The sequence below is a fragment of the Oryzias latipes genome, chromosome 9 (assembly GCF_002234675.1).
Source record: "Oryzias latipes chromosome 9, ASM223467v1".
In the NCBI taxonomy this organism is placed as follows: Eukaryota; Metazoa; Chordata; class Actinopteri; order Beloniformes; family Adrianichthyidae; genus Oryzias; species Oryzias latipes.
Genome location: NC_019867.2, coordinates 5,463,117 through 5,481,292, shown reverse-complemented (window position 1 = coordinate 5,481,292; position 18,176 = coordinate 5,463,117). Strand labels below are relative to the sequence as shown.

The 18,176-nt window shown below is 44.7% G+C and overlaps 2 protein-coding genes across 3 annotated transcripts; one reads left to right on the top strand and one right to left on the bottom strand.

The window, feature by feature from the left end:
* Positions 1-789: 789 nt before the first annotated feature.
* On the bottom strand, positions 790-4,794 carry lipg (lipase G, endothelial type). The gene is made up of 10 exons (XM_011478863.3): positions 4,523-4,794; positions 3,689-3,873; positions 3,358-3,537; positions 3,062-3,173; positions 2,762-2,980; positions 2,436-2,678; positions 2,187-2,307; positions 1,686-1,910; positions 1,496-1,600; positions 790-1,417 (listed from the first exon to the last, which is right to left on the bottom strand). The coding sequence occupies exons 1-10, from the start codon at positions 4,641-4,643 to the stop codon at positions 1,405-1,407; spliced, it is 1,524 nt and encodes a 507-aa protein (XP_011477165.1). The 5' UTR covers positions 4,644-4,794; the 3' UTR covers positions 790-1,404.
* Positions 4,795-7,054: 2,260 nt separating this feature from the next.
* Positions 7,055-16,617, top strand: LOC105354713 (E3 ubiquitin-protein ligase KCMF1). Of its 2 annotated transcripts, none has more exons than XM_023958937.1 (7): positions 7,055-7,212; positions 9,597-9,764; positions 10,166-10,305; positions 11,048-11,149; positions 13,100-13,280; positions 14,350-14,665; positions 15,156-16,617. In XM_023958937.1, the coding sequence occupies exons 1-7, from the start codon at positions 7,197-7,199 to the stop codon at positions 15,481-15,483; spliced, it is 1,251 nt and encodes a 416-aa protein (XP_023814705.1). In that variant the 5' UTR covers positions 7,055-7,196; the 3' UTR covers positions 15,484-16,617. The 2 variants fall into 2 exon arrangements, with proteins under 2 accessions (XP_023814705.1, XP_023814704.1); XM_023958936.1 differs by lacking the exon at positions 7,055-7,212 and adding an exon at positions 7,545-8,180.
* The last annotated feature ends 1,559 nt before the right edge of the window (positions 16,618-18,176 follow it).

Below are 18,176 nucleotides of genomic sequence, written 5' to 3'. Positions count from 1 at the left end.
TGTTTGGGTTTAATGGAAAAAAAACAGCTTTACTATGTAAACAGAAACAAGTTTCGTAAAGGAATCAAACACTATCATGAGATGAAGACACTCACCTGCAAAAGGGGAGAGGGGGGTTGAACGATGTGGCACGCGCCAGCCACATTCTGTGAAGAGCAGCTCAACTTTGCAGAAGTTAGATCTTCTCAGGAAATTGGTTGGTGCAGAGAACAAAAATGAAGCAGAAAGAAATTTGTGAAAAATCCACTTCGGCTAAAATACCTGCTGAAAGTAGTGCAGTTGGCTTCAGAAGAACAGTTATTAGCATAAACTACAGTATTGAAATGGGCATTTTTGAGATCACAAGTAGTGATCACCAAGATACCCATTTAAACTACATGCAATCACATTTTCTTTGAAGCTGCAAGTGCTAAGAGATGCAAAAGCAGATATAAACAGCCATTCAGGTCAAAGATCCAGTGACAACAATGGGGTTACTGATGGACAATGACCCATAAAGCAGAAGAGATCCATGAGTCACGTCTGCTCCACTTTGTAATTGGATTGAACAGTAAAGAAATGCTTCATCTTTAGGGACAAAAGTGGAATGGAAGTTGGGTTCAGTTTGATTAAACTATTTGTACATGTATATCTATTGCTAAAACACCATGGGTGGATGTAAACTGCATTTTGTTGCTGTGTACTCAAGCCAAAGACCACAAGATATTTTCCATGCAATTTGAATGTCTACAGAAAACGTTACCAGCAACCCCACATTACCAAAACAGTTGGAAAGAAAAACCGGGGACAAAAACTTACAAAGTCATTTTATTTTCTCCAAAAAAAAAAGTTATTTACAGTATGTACAGACATCCCAAAATTAGCCATATGACACTCAAAATCTCATGCACAGAAGATCCGCCTTCAGTTAGAACGGCCATAATCTCAGTAGAAAGACATCACTTGAACACTAATACTGCATTTGAATGAAAAACCATTTGCTTCATACTGGGATGTACTTCTATAAATAACATTGGTCTTGCAGTGCTTTATTTTTTATATAAATAAAATACATTAAAAAATAAACATACAGTACAGAAACCAACTTCTGGCTTGTCCTCAGTGGCACAACTCTGTTCAACCTCAAAAGTGCACACAAAAGAAAATGTTTTGCAGCTTTTTGGACAACCTTAACTTATGCAGGAGAGCAGTCACAAGCAGCCTGAGCTCCATTTGCAGCAGTCCTTTTTTTCTTTCTTCCTCCAGACACCACAAGTCTTAGTTTCAACATTCCACAGTCCAAGACATGAAGCCCATTTCCCCTGTGAGCTGATCAATCCTCCCACAAAAAGTGCTCGAATGAAGAGAAGGCAGTGCCTCTCCCAAAAATCCATGTTGGGTCCCCCATTTTGATGATCCACGGTGTTACATCGGCAACCTGCATGTGAAGACAAAGAATTAGTACAATGTTGATAAAAGTTCGACTCAAAAACACTTTCAAAAGACACCTTCATACCGTTTTTTCGGTTTCACTTCCCAGCCGTCGCGACATTTCACATAAGTTATCGAATCGCCTGGAGAGATCTCCGTTTGTGAGGAGTCTTGTGCACAGAACGTATACCTGCAAAAATAAAAAAAAGATTGAAATGTTATGTTTGTTTCAAATGACCAGAAATCAGCCATCAAACAGCTTCTCGTCAACTCACTTCTTCTGCGTTTCTCCAGCTTTCACACGAATCCGCCGAACTTCCAAAACAGCTTTGGCGGGTTTGGTATTCCAGGTCATCAAGGACTTCCTGACGTTACTCCACAAGGAGGTCCAAGATTCAGACGCCCCCTCCCAAGTCAGCTTGATCTTGAGGAGGTCACCAATGTCTTCTTCAGTAAACACCAAGAATGTGTTTGTATGGTTCAGACCAATGGAGTCAGCGCTGTGAAAAGATGGATTTTCTTTAAGAGACAGTTGTATTTCCTGTTGTTCAAGCACCCTTTTTAGCAGTGATTAAGTAACCTGTTATGTCTCGCCATTCTTTTATTTAGCCAACTGAACCAGTTACCAAGCCACAGATTCACATAACTGACTTAGCAAGAGGCCAGTACACAATGACGCATGTTCAGATTCCAAAAATCTTCTCACAAAGAGCTGCACTTCAACATCACTGCAGCTGCCAAGTCATCCATTTACCGGCATGAGATGAGGAACTTACATTTCCACCGGCATGTTTCCCGTGTCGTTGTGGGAGCCGTACAACTTGACAAAGAAGGTGGGATCGGCATTCTCTGAGTGTTTTCTGTCAAACACGTGCATCTTCATCTGGTAGTGATACCCTACAAAAGATACCGGCCTGTTAATACCTAATCCAAGTGTGCATGGAGTAGAAACTGGAGTAAGCATTGCTGTAAATGATTTACTCCAAAAAAACAGTAGTAGTAAATGTCTGAACATTGCGTCTAACCTCCAAAAGGAGTCACAGCACGAGTCTTCAGGTACATCTTGCTGTTTCTCCTCTTGCGCATCTTTCTTGCGTTGTAGCCGATGCCGTTGCAGCGGTTCTTGCGGCAGCTGAGGCAGATTCCCTTCCTGAAGCGCTGGGGGTCTGTGCATTGGAAGGCGTAGCTCACGTGCTCCTTGTTCATTAGGGAGTCGACGAAGAGGTGCACAGCTCGCTCGTGTTCGCACTTCATCACCTCCATGAAATCTGGAGAAGTTGACAGGCTGTTAAATGAGCCTTTTACAAACTGGTTCAGACAGCTTTACCAAAATAAAAAAAAAAGCACCTACTTCCTGCCAAAGACAGCACATCTGCAAGTCCACAACCGGGCTGCACCTCGCCACCGTTGGGGTAGATGTCAATATCTCCGATTGCTTGTTGGATTCCGATGCTCACACCTAAAGCCTCTCGCGTGTACGTGTGCAGAACATCCACGAAGTCTGCGTCATCTGGGGAAAGGCGCTTTTGCTCCTCAACACCCTCAAACATGGGTCCTGCAGGATCTAGGCCTGCAAAAAAATAATAGAGGGTTGAGTCTCATGAAAATGCTTCCATATGATGCTTCTTACAGAAGTAAAACCTCAACTTACCAGTAATCCTTCCAATACTTCCTTTTACATATGTTCCTGCATAGCCAGCTACATGAGCGCCTAAACTGTAACCGATGAGGTGAACATTCTCCAAAGGAAGTGCCCTTTCATCCTGTTTGACAATAAAAGTACAGTTTAGGTTGATGCAAAAAATAACTAACGTTTTGTTTCTGAGTCTGATGAAAAGTCCCTGTGTATGGTTACAGACACCCTGTGGTGCATTAGCATCAAGGGGTTTAATTTCAGATACCACAAGTGATACTCATGAGGGGAAGTGATTGTGCGCGCCAACGCACCTGAAGCCAGTTGAGCATGGCAGCGATGTCTGAGCCGACAGTGTGTGTGTGGTTAACTGCATCAGGGTAGAGTTGCTGAGCCAAAGACAACCAATCCACCACCACAACATTGGCCTCATTTTCCCTCTGCATCACTGCAGAAACCAGCTTCCGCATCCAGGTTTCAAACATGCCACTCATCTGGGGAAAAGAAGAAAAAGCAGAAGAGTCAGTCTTTCATGCTAAACATCAACTTTCTGACTCACTAACCACCAATGAAACTCTGGTCAATCCTGGGGTTTCATCAAGATAAGCAAAACTTGGTAATAGTTGAGATGATGCAGATGCGTACCGTCCAGCCATGGATGATGAAGATCGTTTTAGCTGTAGCATTAAAGCCACACTCTTCTAAAGAAGCATTTTTTCCTCTCTGCAGGTAGCAGCCATCCTGGTCCAGATTCAAGCTCTTCCTCATGTTGTACTTGATCCGACCAGTTGGGGCCTTGCGGTTGGACCAGTCTTCCAACTCCTCTTCATCTGAGGATCAAGGAAAGACATGAAGTTTCAGCCACAGCTTAGTGAAGCTCTTTACTAGCAGCATGGCAACTCATCCACTCTGCTGCAGCTTGTAATTAGTCAGATTAGTACATTTCTTGTCCGACTAGAAGTCATATTACATCATTCAAAGATTAGGAAATGTAGCTTTAAAGTCTGAAATGATTTTAAGGAGTTTATTAAAGGTGTGCGTTTTAAGCCCTTAAACTGATTAAATAACCTTTAAGATGCTGGGAAAGTGCGTCATTAGATTAGGATTTTTAGGAGAATCTGTTCAGAACTTAAAGGAAGGTGGCCGAATTGGTTAAATTGGCTTCAGCTGAGCTCCTGTGCGCTCCGAAGCTTCTCCCCGGAGAATGCCGACGGACGTGGCGGCATGCGTCCTCCGCAGGTCGCTTTAAGACTGCAGCTGAAGGACACGTCGCAGTCTTGGCTCGTAAATTGAAACCCGGCTTTTTGCTTTTCCTCCTTTTTTGTTCCACTCAGTCAGATTTGGCAAGATCCAGATTTCAAAATACACACGAGAGGGAAGCATTAGAAATATTCCTTGTGGTCTTTTGTCCGCGCGCTGTGAGGATTCCAAATCGTTGCAAGCAGACAAAGAAAATGAATGAGAAACACACACACTTACCTTTCAGAACAGTGTTTGCGCCAGCAGCGGAGGAGATCATCACGCATAGACAAAGAAGGAAAGTCCAGGATAAAATGGCTTTACGATCCATTGTCCAACCACAAACAAAAGAACAAGACATTTGATATAAAAAGAATAACGGAACCGGTTTTTAAAAAGCTTTTTGGGGCGTTTCCTAACAAAAGTAAAGCGTTGAGGTGAATCCGGCGATGGCGGAGCCGGTGTGCGCACGCCTGAGGCAGCAACAGAAATGTGTAAACCTGCCTCTGAGAGCCTTTTTGCGTTTTTAAATAGTTCCCCCCCTTTAGTCATCTGATCATCGGCTGATCTTCTGTGGACCTCATTGGTCGAGCCCCCATTTGTTTACGTTGAAGGCGTGGCAAAACTAAACGACGCCGTAGTATTCTCTCACGTTGTGGGTGTGTGCGCATCGAATGACGCAAAGGCACTGCCAGTATTGCGTGAAGATGATCCATCAACATGCCTTTTGTCACCAAACATATTCAGAGTACGCAGAAACTGAGCGGAGGTTGCTCCAAACGCATGCGTAAAGTGGTGGGTTCCAAGCAAATGGTTATCTTTAAAGGTGATTATTTTCAATGAATATTCCCTACATATTTGACACCCCCCCCCCCCCCCCCCCCCCCCCCCCCCCCCCCCCCGTCTCTGGAGGCATCATCCACCCTTCCTGGCGAGCAGCCAAACCATCAGCTTTAGCTCTGGGGTCGGTTTGATGAACAGAAGAATAGGCGCACTCGCGCGAGGGGTCTCTCCAACAAAACCCCACTGTTGCGCGTACATACATCAGCGCCCAGCACAAGGAGGTGAAGCCTGCCAGCCCTGCAGCCCCCCCACGGGTGCATGGCATTTAACTGCAAACAGAGCCACGCACCTACAACTGGGTCACTGGGTTTAATGGATCTATGAGATCAAAACACAACAGATGATCCCAAATGAGGTCACACATTCTCTTGTTAGTGTTTGAAGAGGTGGAAAAGTTGCAAACTTCTTTCAAAAAGTTCAGTTTGGTCTATAGTGACATCAGTTAAATTGGGCCACGTTTTGGTTAATTACTTGGGAAAGAGAGAAAAACAATGTATGATATTTGATGGAGCTCCTGTGCATTTCATGAGATGTGTCACATTCAGGGAAAAATGGGCCAACTGATCCGCTGTAGTGGGCCACGCAAACTGCAAAGTGAAGCTTCATCCACATTTTTCATTCATTTGTTTTGTGAAATGGAACACTGAGAAAAAACAGGGAGAACACCTAGGACCAGAAGTCCTGACGTCTGTTCTAGCTGCCAATCTCAAAAGCACATGGGAGATGTGTCCAGTCCTCTTTTTTTATTTAAACTATTTTTTGTGCATGCATCACAGAACATTTGAATTATGTTTGATGCAGAGTGAGGATAAATATCAGACACTTATATTTTGGCTCCCATGAGGCAATGATGTTTCCCCATCACGTTGTTTTAACTTTTTTATGAACTGAATCTCTCAAAAAAGCACAATTCAGTTTATTTCATACAGGTTCAGAAAACAAAAGGACCTTGTTTAGTGTATTCTTAATTTGTGAACAATTAAAGAAAAACAAATAATCAAAACAAGAGCATAAATGCATTCAAGTTTTTGCAAAAATGACAACTTTACCATATTAAACTGAAATGGCTCCAAAAAGTCACAATAAACTGTTTTACTAAAAAAGAAATGAAGGCAAATCCATTGAATTTGTTGCACTTCTTGTTTAGTTCAGCAAATAAGTATGTCAAGTCTTCTTTTTCCCACAGAGCTTGTAATGGTCTGTAAAAACCCAAATCCTCCAAGTCTGAGAGTCAGTCTGGATTGCCTGCACTATGCTGACCTGCTCCACAGGGTCATTGAGGTGCATGCAGTGCTTAAACATTCAGCTCGATCTGTCTATCAGTGGGTAGAGAAAGGAGAATGGAGCTTAAACAGATTTATCAGGTGTTGGATTTACTTATTCCATAAATTTTTGTCAAAAACTCGAAATAGTGGCGTTTTCTCCAAACCACATCGTTGCACAAACCCAGGCAAGACTGGTTCTTCGGGTAACTTAAGGACCATAGCTATACACACGTTAAATCCAAAATGGACTTCAGTTTTTTAAATTTTAAGATAATTTTAAAGAAACTTTTGAATATTATTTCAGTGTTTAACTATAAGTACATGATAAATTCAAAATAAATGTGGTCGATAGATGCTTCATGCGTAGATGCAGGGTGGCAATGACAATGTTTTCCACAGATCTCACTGAATTTTGAAAAAATCTATTTTGTGTATCACTTTTCATTCGTTTTTTTGAGTCATAAATGTGCCTTAGCTTACTTGTATGTATGATTTGCATTGTTTAGTTCATTTTAAGTGGAAATAAGTAATAAAAGATGTTTTAAACTACACAAATTAAGAAACTGGACACTTGGATAAAAGGTGACTGACCACTGCCAAACCAAAGGTAAAGCAACAGCGCCCTCGTGTGGACAAACACGGACGTTCCGGACAGTGACACAGCAGGAGGTGGAGGGGGGGCAAACCGGATCTTTCATGAGGGAAGAGGCCAGGGACAGCCAGCCAGCCCCGGCTTCTCTTCTCTCTTATTATTCCCCATTTCAAGCCCGGAAGCCCGAGCAGGGGGCTGTGTTGGGATTCGTAGGATGTCCCGTCATGAAGGTAAAAAATAAACTTAAATATATAGTTTCCATACAAACACAATATCCCAATAATAAAAATAAAACGTTGACAGTGCATCGTAAGCTAACAGTGGCTAGCAGCTAATTTCTTATTTTGCTGCTCATCGTAGATGACTTTAGCTGCCGTTGACGGCAGTGGCGCTGCGACGTGTCCGCGGAATGTGTCCATCATGAAGTGGAGCTTCACTCGCTGTTACTGTTTCAATAAATAACCCAAAGCTCCATGTTTAGGCAGCGCTGTCACATAAGCGGAAGACGGCAGTTCAGGTTAGCTAAGTGTTAGCTAGCTAGCTAGTTCGCTCGTTCACTAGCTGTCTGGTAATGTAGGTTATCATTGACGAGGAAGGAGAGTGCCGAAGATAGGCGGCAGAAAGGGGACAAATCCCGATCAGCACCGCAGCTTCAGTTTCAGCTTCAGCTTGTCTTTGCTGTTTTTTGGGGGGTTTGAGCACATTTTAAGCCCCTTGAGCTTTATTGTACGGCAAACCAACATCCACGTCGTCCTTGTCGCCAACCTTGCTGTGTCCGTTCGTTCTCGGTGTCATGCAGCATAGTTTAATTCCAGTTTATACGCAACGAAACTGAATGAAAACACGAAAGTTTACGACCGACTAGCTTGTCAGCTAAAATTTCAGCTAACGCCAGCAGGTTTCAGTGTTAACCGGTTAGCTAGCTGCAGGGGTTAGTCGGGCCCCGACGGCCTTCTCATTGCACGCTTCTTCTGTTGTTATTGTTGTTGTCAACTGTCCTGACTGTCAGTGTTGTGGTCAAGGCGCCTGGTGGGGTAGTGGGTTGTGGCGGATTTAGTGGGTCCACGTTGGAGTAGGCGGGTCAGGGTTTATGGGGATGCGGGGATGAGACTGGAGGCACCGGGACCAACCACACCACTGTCCCGGCCGATGAAACACACGCTCGGTTCCACCGACAACCGATTCTGTTTGTGTAAATGTGAGTTTATTTAACGTGTAGCTGGATTTTAATGGCGCTAAAGAGTTGGGCCTAACAACAACAGTAGCCTTCAGTATAGCAAACTAGTTACTGATGAACTAAAAGTGCCAAACTGTCTGAAGGACAGGAAACTTTATTTGTTTTTTTAACTGGTTTTGAAGATATTAAGCAAAGATAACAGTTTTGTAAACCATTCTTTTGCCAAAAAAGATATGCAGGAGTGTTTTTGAATTTACAGATCCAGTTTCTTAGCCAAAAACAGAACCAAGTGTGAAAATGCAAAACTCTGCTTCAGTTTACAATATTTGTGTAGCAGCACAAGGAGACGTTAGTCTAGGAAACTCCATCTTCACATAGAAAACATGAATTAGTCGCCTTTAAAGTCATTTTGTGCATCTTTGTTACTTTTCAATATAAGACTACACAAATCACTAGATCTGTCCCAGTTTTTCATTACCGATGATCTGTTTTGGAATCTTACGTAGACTTAGAAATCTGAATGAATTCAGGATTTTGGCAGTGAGACTTTATTTTATTTAAAGAAAATCTATTTTATTTATACGTGTTGCTTCTTATTGAGCTCCTATGTGGATACTTGATGAACCCAGGTGATTCACCAGGTAATGGTTAACGGTCTAGTTTCAGGAAGTATTTTATTGTTATAATTTCTCCCAATGTTTGCAGGTTATCACAAAACAGTTCCCTGTTTTACATCAACACTTGTTGATTGACCTCTGCAGCGTTTCATTAGGTCTGTTATAAGGTGTTAAAGGACATGTATGCTTTGACGGGAATGAAGCAGGCGGATCAACCTGCAGTGTGACTGCTGCTCCAGCTAAACCCCCAAACCCAACCTAAAGGAATGCAAACGTGGAATGACCTGCTGATCGACACACCTGTACTGCTGAATAAAACGTCATCCAGATGTGCAGATAAAATCTGCTTCTTCAGTTAAACTCTGTGCTTCAGCAGGTGTCACTGTCTTTCATAGGAAATGCCATATCCTTAGAAATTATAATGTGGCTAAAACGACACAGAAAAGCCATCATAACACGGTGGTTGCCATGCCAACCACAAAGGCTTGAACAAACAGTGAGCCACAAAGTCAGCATGTAAAAGTTTTGCTTTGTTTAGAGCGCCGTGTGAGACACCGTGGTGAGAAATCTTAGCTGAAAATTGCCGCCATAATAAAATATTACAGGGGGGCAACGGCTGCAGGCCGCAGAGGTCAGGAAAACAACCCAGATTACCTGAAAACTGCTCTGCTGCTCGCTTACACAGTAGAAAATCGTTTGGATAATCAGACGTTTCTTTGTCTCCAGTAGGAATGTTTTAATAGTTTTAGAAATAGTTTTGTATTTGAGCTATGAAAACTACTAAACTGGTTCTTGTTGTCTTGTGTCTGCCTTCTCTCAGGTGTGAGTTGTGACGCGTGTTTGAAAGGAAACTTCAGAGGTCGACGGTACAAATGTTTAATTTGCTACGATTATGACTTGTGCGCATCGTGCTACGAAAGCGGTGCCACCACAACCCGACACACCACAGAGCATCCCATGCAGTGTATATTAACACGAGTCGACTTCGGTGAGTGACATTTGCATCAGAATAATTATGAATTATGCTTTACAGAAATGGGGAGTGGTGACATTTCACGTTAAGCTATGCTATCATTCAACACAATGAAGTAGTTCATTGTGAGTTTTCATATTTTAATGGAATCTCAGCGAGACAAGTTAAAGAGCCAGATGAACAGTAGCTTCAGATGTTCGTAATTGTGAAACTTTCACTTTGTTTCATTGCCACTTTCCTCTGAACATTCCAGCTCTGAGAAATATATATATATATTTTAATAAATAGCTGTTTGTTTATAATTTTGCTCCGATCAGCTTGAGTGCATCTCGTTTAAAGTCCTATTTCTTGTGCTCTGGAGTGTGGAAAGTGCTTCTGGATTCCAACTGAAGTGCAGCGCGCTGCTCTCCTTTCAGACCTGTACTATGGAGGTGAAGCCTTCTCCGTGGAACAGCCTCAAGCTTTCACGTGTCCTTACTGCGGCAGGATGGGCTACACGGAGATCTCCCTGCAGGAGCATGTGGCGGCGGAGCACACGGAGACCTCCACAGAAGTGGTACGCTGGCCGAAACCTTAAAAGCCCTCAGAGGTGTTGTCTGGATGTTTGTGCAGCTGGAAAACTTTTCCATTGGTGCTGATATTTTTCATGCATGCCTGAGAAGTTGACTCTCATTAAACTAATAAAATCAGGAAATGCACATTAGGGATGGAGGGTCACAAGTTAAGGACGAGGTTTTTGTTTTTCTCCTGATAAACCAGCAGTGCAGCTCTGGAAGCTGATCTTGAGATGATTGATAAAAACATAAAAACAAACTTATTTATCACAGAATAATTACAAAAAAACTTTTTTGTGCCACTAAAAGGGGAAAAGAAAGAAGAAAACTTAATTACTTAATTAATAAAGCCATAACAGCCTTATATAAGCATTTTTGCAAAATCAGTTGTTCTGACATCTCTTCTTTTCCAAGTAGTGAATTTGAATTAATGAAGCAGAATTTCCACAGTTCTTTGTCTTTTAGCAGGTTTTTACTTTGCAGTATTCTTCTGGAAGTTACCATGAAAGCTTGTTTAGCATAAGCAGAGTGGATTTCTTTCTGTTCTCAAACCTTTATTGCTAAAGTTCATGGAAAGCGGTCAGAATCTGTCACGCCTTTTATTTCCGTGTGTGAGTTCAGATTTCTTGGTGTTCAACGTCGTGGTCGTGTAGACGTTCTTCAGGTCTTTGGGTGTTTTGACGAGTCTGCGCTCTGATGGGCGTGCGGCGAACTTTGATTAATGTTGGCTTCCTGTCCCCCCAGATCTGCCCCATATGTGCAGCGCTGCCAGGCGGCGACCCCAATCACGTGACGGACGACTTTGCCGCCCATCTCACACTTGAACACAGAGCTCCAAGAGACCTGATATCCTTTTCAAGCCTCTCCACCTCCACACGGCGGAGCGTAAGCAGCTGTGTGAAACGCTAGTCCATGCTTCCGGTAGGAAGTCCCATTCTACAAGAATCTGGAGCCGCTTTCATGAAGCCAAAACAGATCAGGTTCATGTAACCCTTTCACACTGTAAATGCTGCCAGCCACATCTAAATACCACATGCTGTTTGACATTCATTCAGTCCATGTGAATTGTAACACACTGTAAAGTGTTGCACAGAGGCTTTTCTCTGCCTAAAGGCCCGTACACACCGGGACGAATATTCGCCAGCGTTTTTCGCCACGTTTTTTGTGTTCACACCCAGGCGATTTTCGCTGACGATGAGCCGAGCGAACGTGCATATTCATTCCCTGACATGTGATGTAAAACTTTACGCTTCTTAAAGTCGCTTTTCACTCAGAAGAAGAGAGCAAGTATTTACGCGCTTGTCAGAATCATACAAAGAAAACATGAATATTTCAAGCACCAGTAGCTCCAACTGGTGCTTGGTTCGGGGATATTTTAGAATGTCCGTCATTATTTCTTTGCGGCAGTGTAGACGCTACTTGGCGTCTATCTTCTTCGCTGTTATGTGTGCTCAGCAAGGCAGTTTTGTGTTTGAGCGCCCCCAAGTTGTGTTTTACTGTAACGTCAGAAGCTCCAGACACGTGTGCAAAAGCGCCATTCTCATTGGTCGAATAAATTTCGACGCAACGCGTCAAAAAAAAAAAACGAACCCGAGGCGTTTTTTTTTTTTGACGCTTTGACGCGTGGCGTTTTTTCGCGTCGGTGTGCACACTCTCATTGGTGCCCTTTGTTTAGTCACGAGGCGTTAAACGTCGGCGAAAATCGCGCGGGAAATTCGTCCCGGTGTGTACGGGCCTTAAGAGTTGCATTTAATTGCGTAAACGGTTGAAGAGTCGAGGTGGTCCAAAGAATGTCAACAATAGAGCTAAATTCAACTGCTTCAAAAGGAAACGTCTAGCATGTGGTCGCAGCATCAGCTTCACTCGGATGTTCCACCATTTTGCTTCTGAAGCTCTGCAGACATGGAGCATTTAACGCAGGTTTTAAGAAAGAGCTAAAACAGGGCCACATTTAGCACGGTATTCACACTGGACAGGCAGGGAGGGGCTTCTTTTTCCACTGTTTACTAGAGCATGTTTGCCACCTACAGTTGGACATATCATAGTTCTGGACAGGCATAAGCTGCAGTGGTTTGTTTATTTATGAATCCTCTATTATGAATTTTCATTTTGGCACTTCAGAGAATTAAAAGGACCACCGTCCAAACGTCACCACCACATCCGAGTCCCTGATGGGTCAAAGTTCAACAGGATTTGACTTTCAAAGGGCGTTCAGTGGCCGTGCAGTCGTAGCTCCATGTGAACGTACAGCCTGGAAGGCGCGTTCACATGGAGCGTTTCATTGGAAGTGGGGGCTTGAACGCGTGAGGGCGGTGTGATCGTGACTGGACTCCCTCTACGGGACGATTCTATGGAGCGCAGAGTCACATCGTTGTGAAATGAGACGTTTTTAAAACGCTTTAGAGACAAAACGAGTTTTACGCTTTCACCTGCTTTAATGATGAAGAGGACTCCAGCTCTCTCATCTTCTTCTTCATTCCTTTACCATCCCTTTACCTCTCATCAAAATCCTACACTGGTTCCAACCGAATAGTGATCTGTTCTGCAGCACAAAGACAGAACAGACAGCAGGCTGGACGTCTATTTATAGAACGCTTCGACAAACACTACTGAAAACCCTAAATCAGGGGAAAAAAAGCTTCCAAACAGCCTTGGTTTGCACACTCACCCAGTGGGCTGTTGGGGGAGACCTGGGAAGGGTCTTGCAGCTGTGGCGTTTGCCTCTGTGATGCTTGTGACCCGTCGTACGTCTGCGGGTTTGAATGTGTGTCTACGTTCCTTGACGGCGAGCGTCACGACGAGTCCAGCGGAGTGAGGCACGTCAGGAGGATGTTTCACCCCGGGCGTGGGCTGGGGGGCCCGCGTGCACGCAGGTCCAACATGCATTTTACCAGCAGCACTACGGGGGGGCTTTCTACCAGTCAGAGTTCCTCACAGAGCTCCAACTACAGCAGAGAGGCCATGGACCCCATAGCAGGTCAGTGACACGGTGCTTCCTCCCTACATCATGGCTCACCTGTCGTGCTCCCGCTGGTTTGCGGACTGTGTTCTGCATCCTGATTGGCTGTAGTCTATTGTCCATCAGTCTACCGTGTCTCCTGTACAGCAGTGGTCCCCAACCCCCAGGTCATGTCCAGTCCGTGGGGCACTTGGTATCGAGTCACAGGAAAAAAAGAAAAAAAAAACCGGACCCACATTTTTTTCCGTTTTACTTAATTATGTGATTATGAAGGAAGTTGTATTTTTAAAAGCTACTGGATTCTCTGCACCACATCCAAAAATGCATCCACCGCTTTCTTTGAGCCGCCGCGCTGACTGCTAAACCCCAAAGCCAGCAAAGTTAACGATAAACAAACGCATCTGAACGTTTCTTTTAAAAGAAAAGATCCAGTGAAGAAACAGGAGAGCATTTGGGACTTCAAAATAAAAGAAAGCGGCTTTTAACAGACAAAAACCAAAAGTCTTTACTTCAAATATGCATTTATTGTGACAACTGTTCCCATTAACACAAGTTGGCATCAGATTTATTTTTTTTTAAGCTTCCGCGACAGTTATGGTTAAAGAAAAATCTACGTCATGTTTAAATGGTTCCTACCTGAAATCTAGTGTACAAAATGTTGCTCAACAATTCATGGATTAAAATTTATTTTTAACTTTGAGTTTTGAAAATATTTCTATTTTAAAGCAAAAAAAAAAGAACTAGAAGATGAAATGTGTGAAAGATGTGCATGGAAATGTCTGGAGAACTGTGAGTGGCAGTGATTATTGCCATGGCGACACCGCGTTCTGGGTTTTTCATCTGGTTCAGTGCCTGGCCTTCACCGCCTCGGCTCCAGCTGTGCCCTAATGAGGGTCGGCGTTCGGTCTGCCTCCGCTCTAATGACCCGCTGCGGCGGCAGAGCCGAATGCCGACACATCAAAATAACCTGACTTGTTCAGGGCTGGTCGTTGAAGTGGAGTCGGCAGCACACGGCTGACCCGGCCCACTCTTTGCTCCAAAACAGAATCCCAGGTTCCTGACAGAAGGCGTCTTTGTTTTCCTCCAGAGCTGCTGTCCCAGTTGTCGGGGGTGCGGCGTTCGGCGGGGGGCCAGCTGAGCTCGGGTCCCTCGGCCTCCCAGCTGCAGCAGCTTCAGATGCAGCTCCAGTTGGAGCGCCAGCAGGCGCAGGCGGCGCGCCAGCAGCTGGAGAGCGCCCGAAACGCCACCCGGGGAGGTAGAGCCAACGCCATCCTCACCGCCAATTCGGCCCCTGCAAACCCCGCCCCCAGCACCAACCACACCAACAACCCCAGCCCGAACCCGGGACTGCCCGAGGCCAACACACAGCATTCTGCACACAACTCCCAGTTTTTACTCAGCAGGTGAGGCTCCGGTCTGGTGTTTGTCTCCAAAGCTGCGTTCACACAGACGTCTGCGCATTTCAGGCTTCTGTGTTCCAAACTCTCACGTTCACACATCATTTAGGGCCCGATGTACAAAACATTCGACCATGAACGGGCTTTGAGAAATAAACCAGTTGAACTTTGACCAATGGGGAACTTTGATGTGGGAGTGGCGTATGGATGGCGTCCTTTTCAAACCGCTCCAACAGTGATCATGGAGCAGAAATTAATAATTGTGGCTGAAATTAAATCTTTTTTATATCAGACTAGAGCTGTGAAAGAAAACGCTTGGAGCAAGATTCACCAGATTTGCACCGCTTTGACATTTTACACCAAAACTTCTTTGACTGCGAGGGTCATGCGCTCGTATCGGGGCGCGTCACCCGCCCGTCACGTGCCCGGTGTGTACGTATCTCGACAGTGGGATGGGATAGTGGGCGGGGCTTTCACCTCCCTGTCTGTCCCGCAGGCTGAGCGAACCCCGGCTGTCGGAAGCGGAGCGGCAGGCGTGCGAGGCGCAGTGGGCCGACAGGAGCCTCTTCGTCACGGAGCTGCTGCTGTCCACGCTGCTGCCCGACCACGACGCCTCGGCCTCCTCCTCCGAGGACGAGGATGATTGTCACGGCCCGTTGCGGAATTTCGCCGACTTCCAGGCCATGGGCTGCGTCGAGGTCATGACGTTAGACGTGGCGCTGGAAAACCTTAACCTCAAGGAGAGCGCGCCTCCAACCAAGACGACAAAAAGCACGAGTAAAACGGCACCTACCAAGAAAGAGCCCCCCGCCCCGCCCCTTTGATGACTCGGCACCTCCCTCCCCTGAAACCACCATTGTAACCGGCTGACCGCCGCGTCAGTCCAACTGCCAATGGATGAGAAAAGACTGCAGCTCCGTCTGGCTTTTTGTCCCCGCCCTCTTTTACTTATTTTTGTTTTTTTTTGTTTGTTCCCCCCAGTGATTGTCATTTCAGCTGTCGCTCCCCGTCTCCACCACACGTTTTCTGTTGTGTATATTGAATAAAAGTAGTGAGACGAGAGAATGTGAAAGCGAGACAGTGTGGCAGCTGCCAGAGAGAAAAGGATTATATAAAGAAATTATAGAAGAATCTATATGAGAGGCGATAATCAGCGACACGTAGGCCGTGTTCCCTTTAGCAGACCAGCTAAGCGTAGTTAGCCGCTGGAACCAGGGGGGAAAAAAGCGCTGCTGTGTATTTATAGATTTTAAGTAAAGAAGTGCTTGGACGGTTGACCACAACGCGAGCATGAGCTTAAATCACCATGTGCCCATTTTTAACTGCACAGTCACCAGAGAGAGAGAGAGGGGGGGGGGGGGGGGGTCTCTTGTTCCGACACCTGAGCGTGTCACTTTTTGGTGCTGAGTGCACACACATACGCTGATGTGTTTGGCTCCCCCTCATGTCCGGTCCCCTCCCACCTTTCGTGTGACATCACCTGTTTTTGGGTCATGTGACCTGGCTTTATATCGACTGTGGGCACTTTGCATATCCGGTGTCCACGCGTGCACACACTACAGATGCTCCACACACCTCTGCAAACAGGGGACGCCGCGATGGAAGAGCCACGCCCCCCCCCCCCTCCCTGGCAGTCAAACGGTTGACCCCCCCCCATCACGGTCTTTCTTTCATCCGGTCTTTCTACTCAAGGCCGTCCGCTTCTTTCTCAAGCTCCACCTGATCCAGAATTAATCTCTCCATTACTCATGAATGCAAAGATTACTCATGTGACTTGAAGGAGAGAATTGTGTATTGCTCTTTCCATAAATTCCTCGGTCAGAAAAGGTCTTTGTATGCCTCCACTGCTACCTGAAGACATGCATTGTATGTTTTTTGGCTTCTGAAACGAGCCAAACGACAGGGTAAACCTTTGGAGGACAATAAAAATGTTTTTGGATGGAAACAAACTAACCTCATTCTGCTCCGTGTTTTGGTTTCCTTGGTGTCTGAGCGCGTGCAGAAAGACAAAGCGCTTCACAAAAGCGTTCAGGTTTGGTCTGAAGTTCTCAGTGGTGGACATGAGTGCAGCTGTGTTTTTCCTCACAGCTGCACGCCGTGAGGAGAACTTTCCGCTCACATGACGGCACAAACGCAGACACTGAATGAGGACAAAGGCTGAGGTTTGAGGAAATCCCAGATTCAGGGGGCACAGGATTTAAAATGATTCTTTGTTGGTGCTTTAAGGTTCATGCACACAGGCTGGTTGTGTCGCCGTAAACCAGGGGTGTCCAAACCTTTTGCCGGATCTGGTGGGGTGGAAATGTGAGGGCTAACCATATTTTAAATGCATCCAATTTATCCCTATCTTAGATGACCCCACCCTTCCATTGACGTGTTCTCCCTACCATGACAAAGGTGGATAAAGGTGGAACGATTTCATGTAATCCATGGATACCAGTGAAGATCACAAATCATTGAAGAAAAAAGGTTCAGAGCACTGTCTAGTGGGTCTAGATGACCCAACTCCCAATGTTAAAGTGCCTAGGATAGCACAAGGGTTACACGAACTAATGAACATTTTAATGCAAGGGCATATTTTTCATGTACTTAGCTTGTGGTAGATCTCACGTCTCGTCTGGTAGAGGCTCTTCATGGGGAATATGAAAACATACTTTAGCCGATCAATCAAGAGTTTTTTGAAAGTGCTGGAGTCCGCATATTATTGATTTTATAAAAAGGAGCCTGGACATTTGAACAAGGGTGGTGGACATGCCTGACTTAGTCAGGAATAATTTGAAACTTCAGATTTTAAGGAAAATACGTGCATGTATAAAGTTATAGATCAAGAATGAGCTGAACCTGTGAATACAGCTTTTATATTAATGAGCTGAAACTAAACTTTACTAAGTTTAGTCGACATTTCAATATTTCCCAGTTTAAAAAATGTGGGATTAAATGAGCTCACACTCCTGTTTTCATTATTTATGTTTGTTTTTTTAAACCAGCTGCATGACAAATTTACAAAGAGACATTTCTTTAACTGCCAGGTTTAACTTAAGCAAAAAAGAAAACTTGGAAAATTATGAAACTTCCTGGAAGATCTAATTCTTCTGATCACTGATTAAAACCTCCGTTATTCCTTTTTTAAAGTGTCAGCTGTCGTCATTGTTCTGAGTTGCTGCAGAAACCAGCTAAAGTCAGAGCGCTGAGAACTGAACCGCCTCTGCCAGCTCGCCGAGTTCTGATCCGGAGAAAAGCTGGACAGATGCTGCCCGTCTCCTGAAGGTCAGCTGGAGAAACGATGGCAGGAAGTCAGAAACATGAAATAAATCCCAACAAGTCCGATAAGAACATGCATCTGAACTTTTGATCCACTTTGGATTTCACGTGAAAACTAAGATTTGCAGATTATTTTGCATTTTCAGACCCTTCTGTGAACTCACTCGGATATTTCTGAGAATTTCCAGGGTTTAGGAGCATTTCTCACAGGCAAAGAACCCCAGCAGTTTCATGATTTAAACTGAAATTGGAGATG

What these genes read in the sequence shown, in the direction of transcription:
- LOC105354713 (XM_023958936.1), top strand. Translation starts at nt 8,087, where the DNA reads ATGAGACTGGAGGCACCGGGACCAACCACACCACTGTCCCGGCCGATG. An exon ending in ATTAACACGAGTCGACTTCG is followed by an intron (nt 9,765 to 10,165) that starts GTGAGTGACATT and finishes CTCTCCTTTCAG; the next exon opens with ACCTGTACTATGGAGGTGAA. An exon ending in ACAGAGCTCCAAGAGACCTG is followed by an intron (nt 11,150 to 13,099) that starts ATATCCTTTTCA and finishes GGCGAGCGTCAC; the next exon opens with GACGAGTCCAGCGGAGTGAG.
- lipg (XM_011478863.3), bottom strand. Translation starts at nt 4,643, where the DNA reads ATGTCTTGTTCTTTTGTTTGTGGTTGGACAATGGATCGTAAAGCCATT. An exon ending in CGCAAACACTGTTCTGAAAG is followed by an intron (nt 3,874 to 4,522) that starts GTAAGTGTGTGT and finishes CTTGATCCTCAG; the next exon opens with ATGAAGAGGAGTTGGAAGAC. An exon ending in TGCTGTGACTCCTTTTGGAG is followed by an intron (nt 2,308 to 2,435) that starts GTTAGACGCAAT and finishes TATCTTTTGTAG; the next exon opens with GGTATCACTACCAGATGAAG.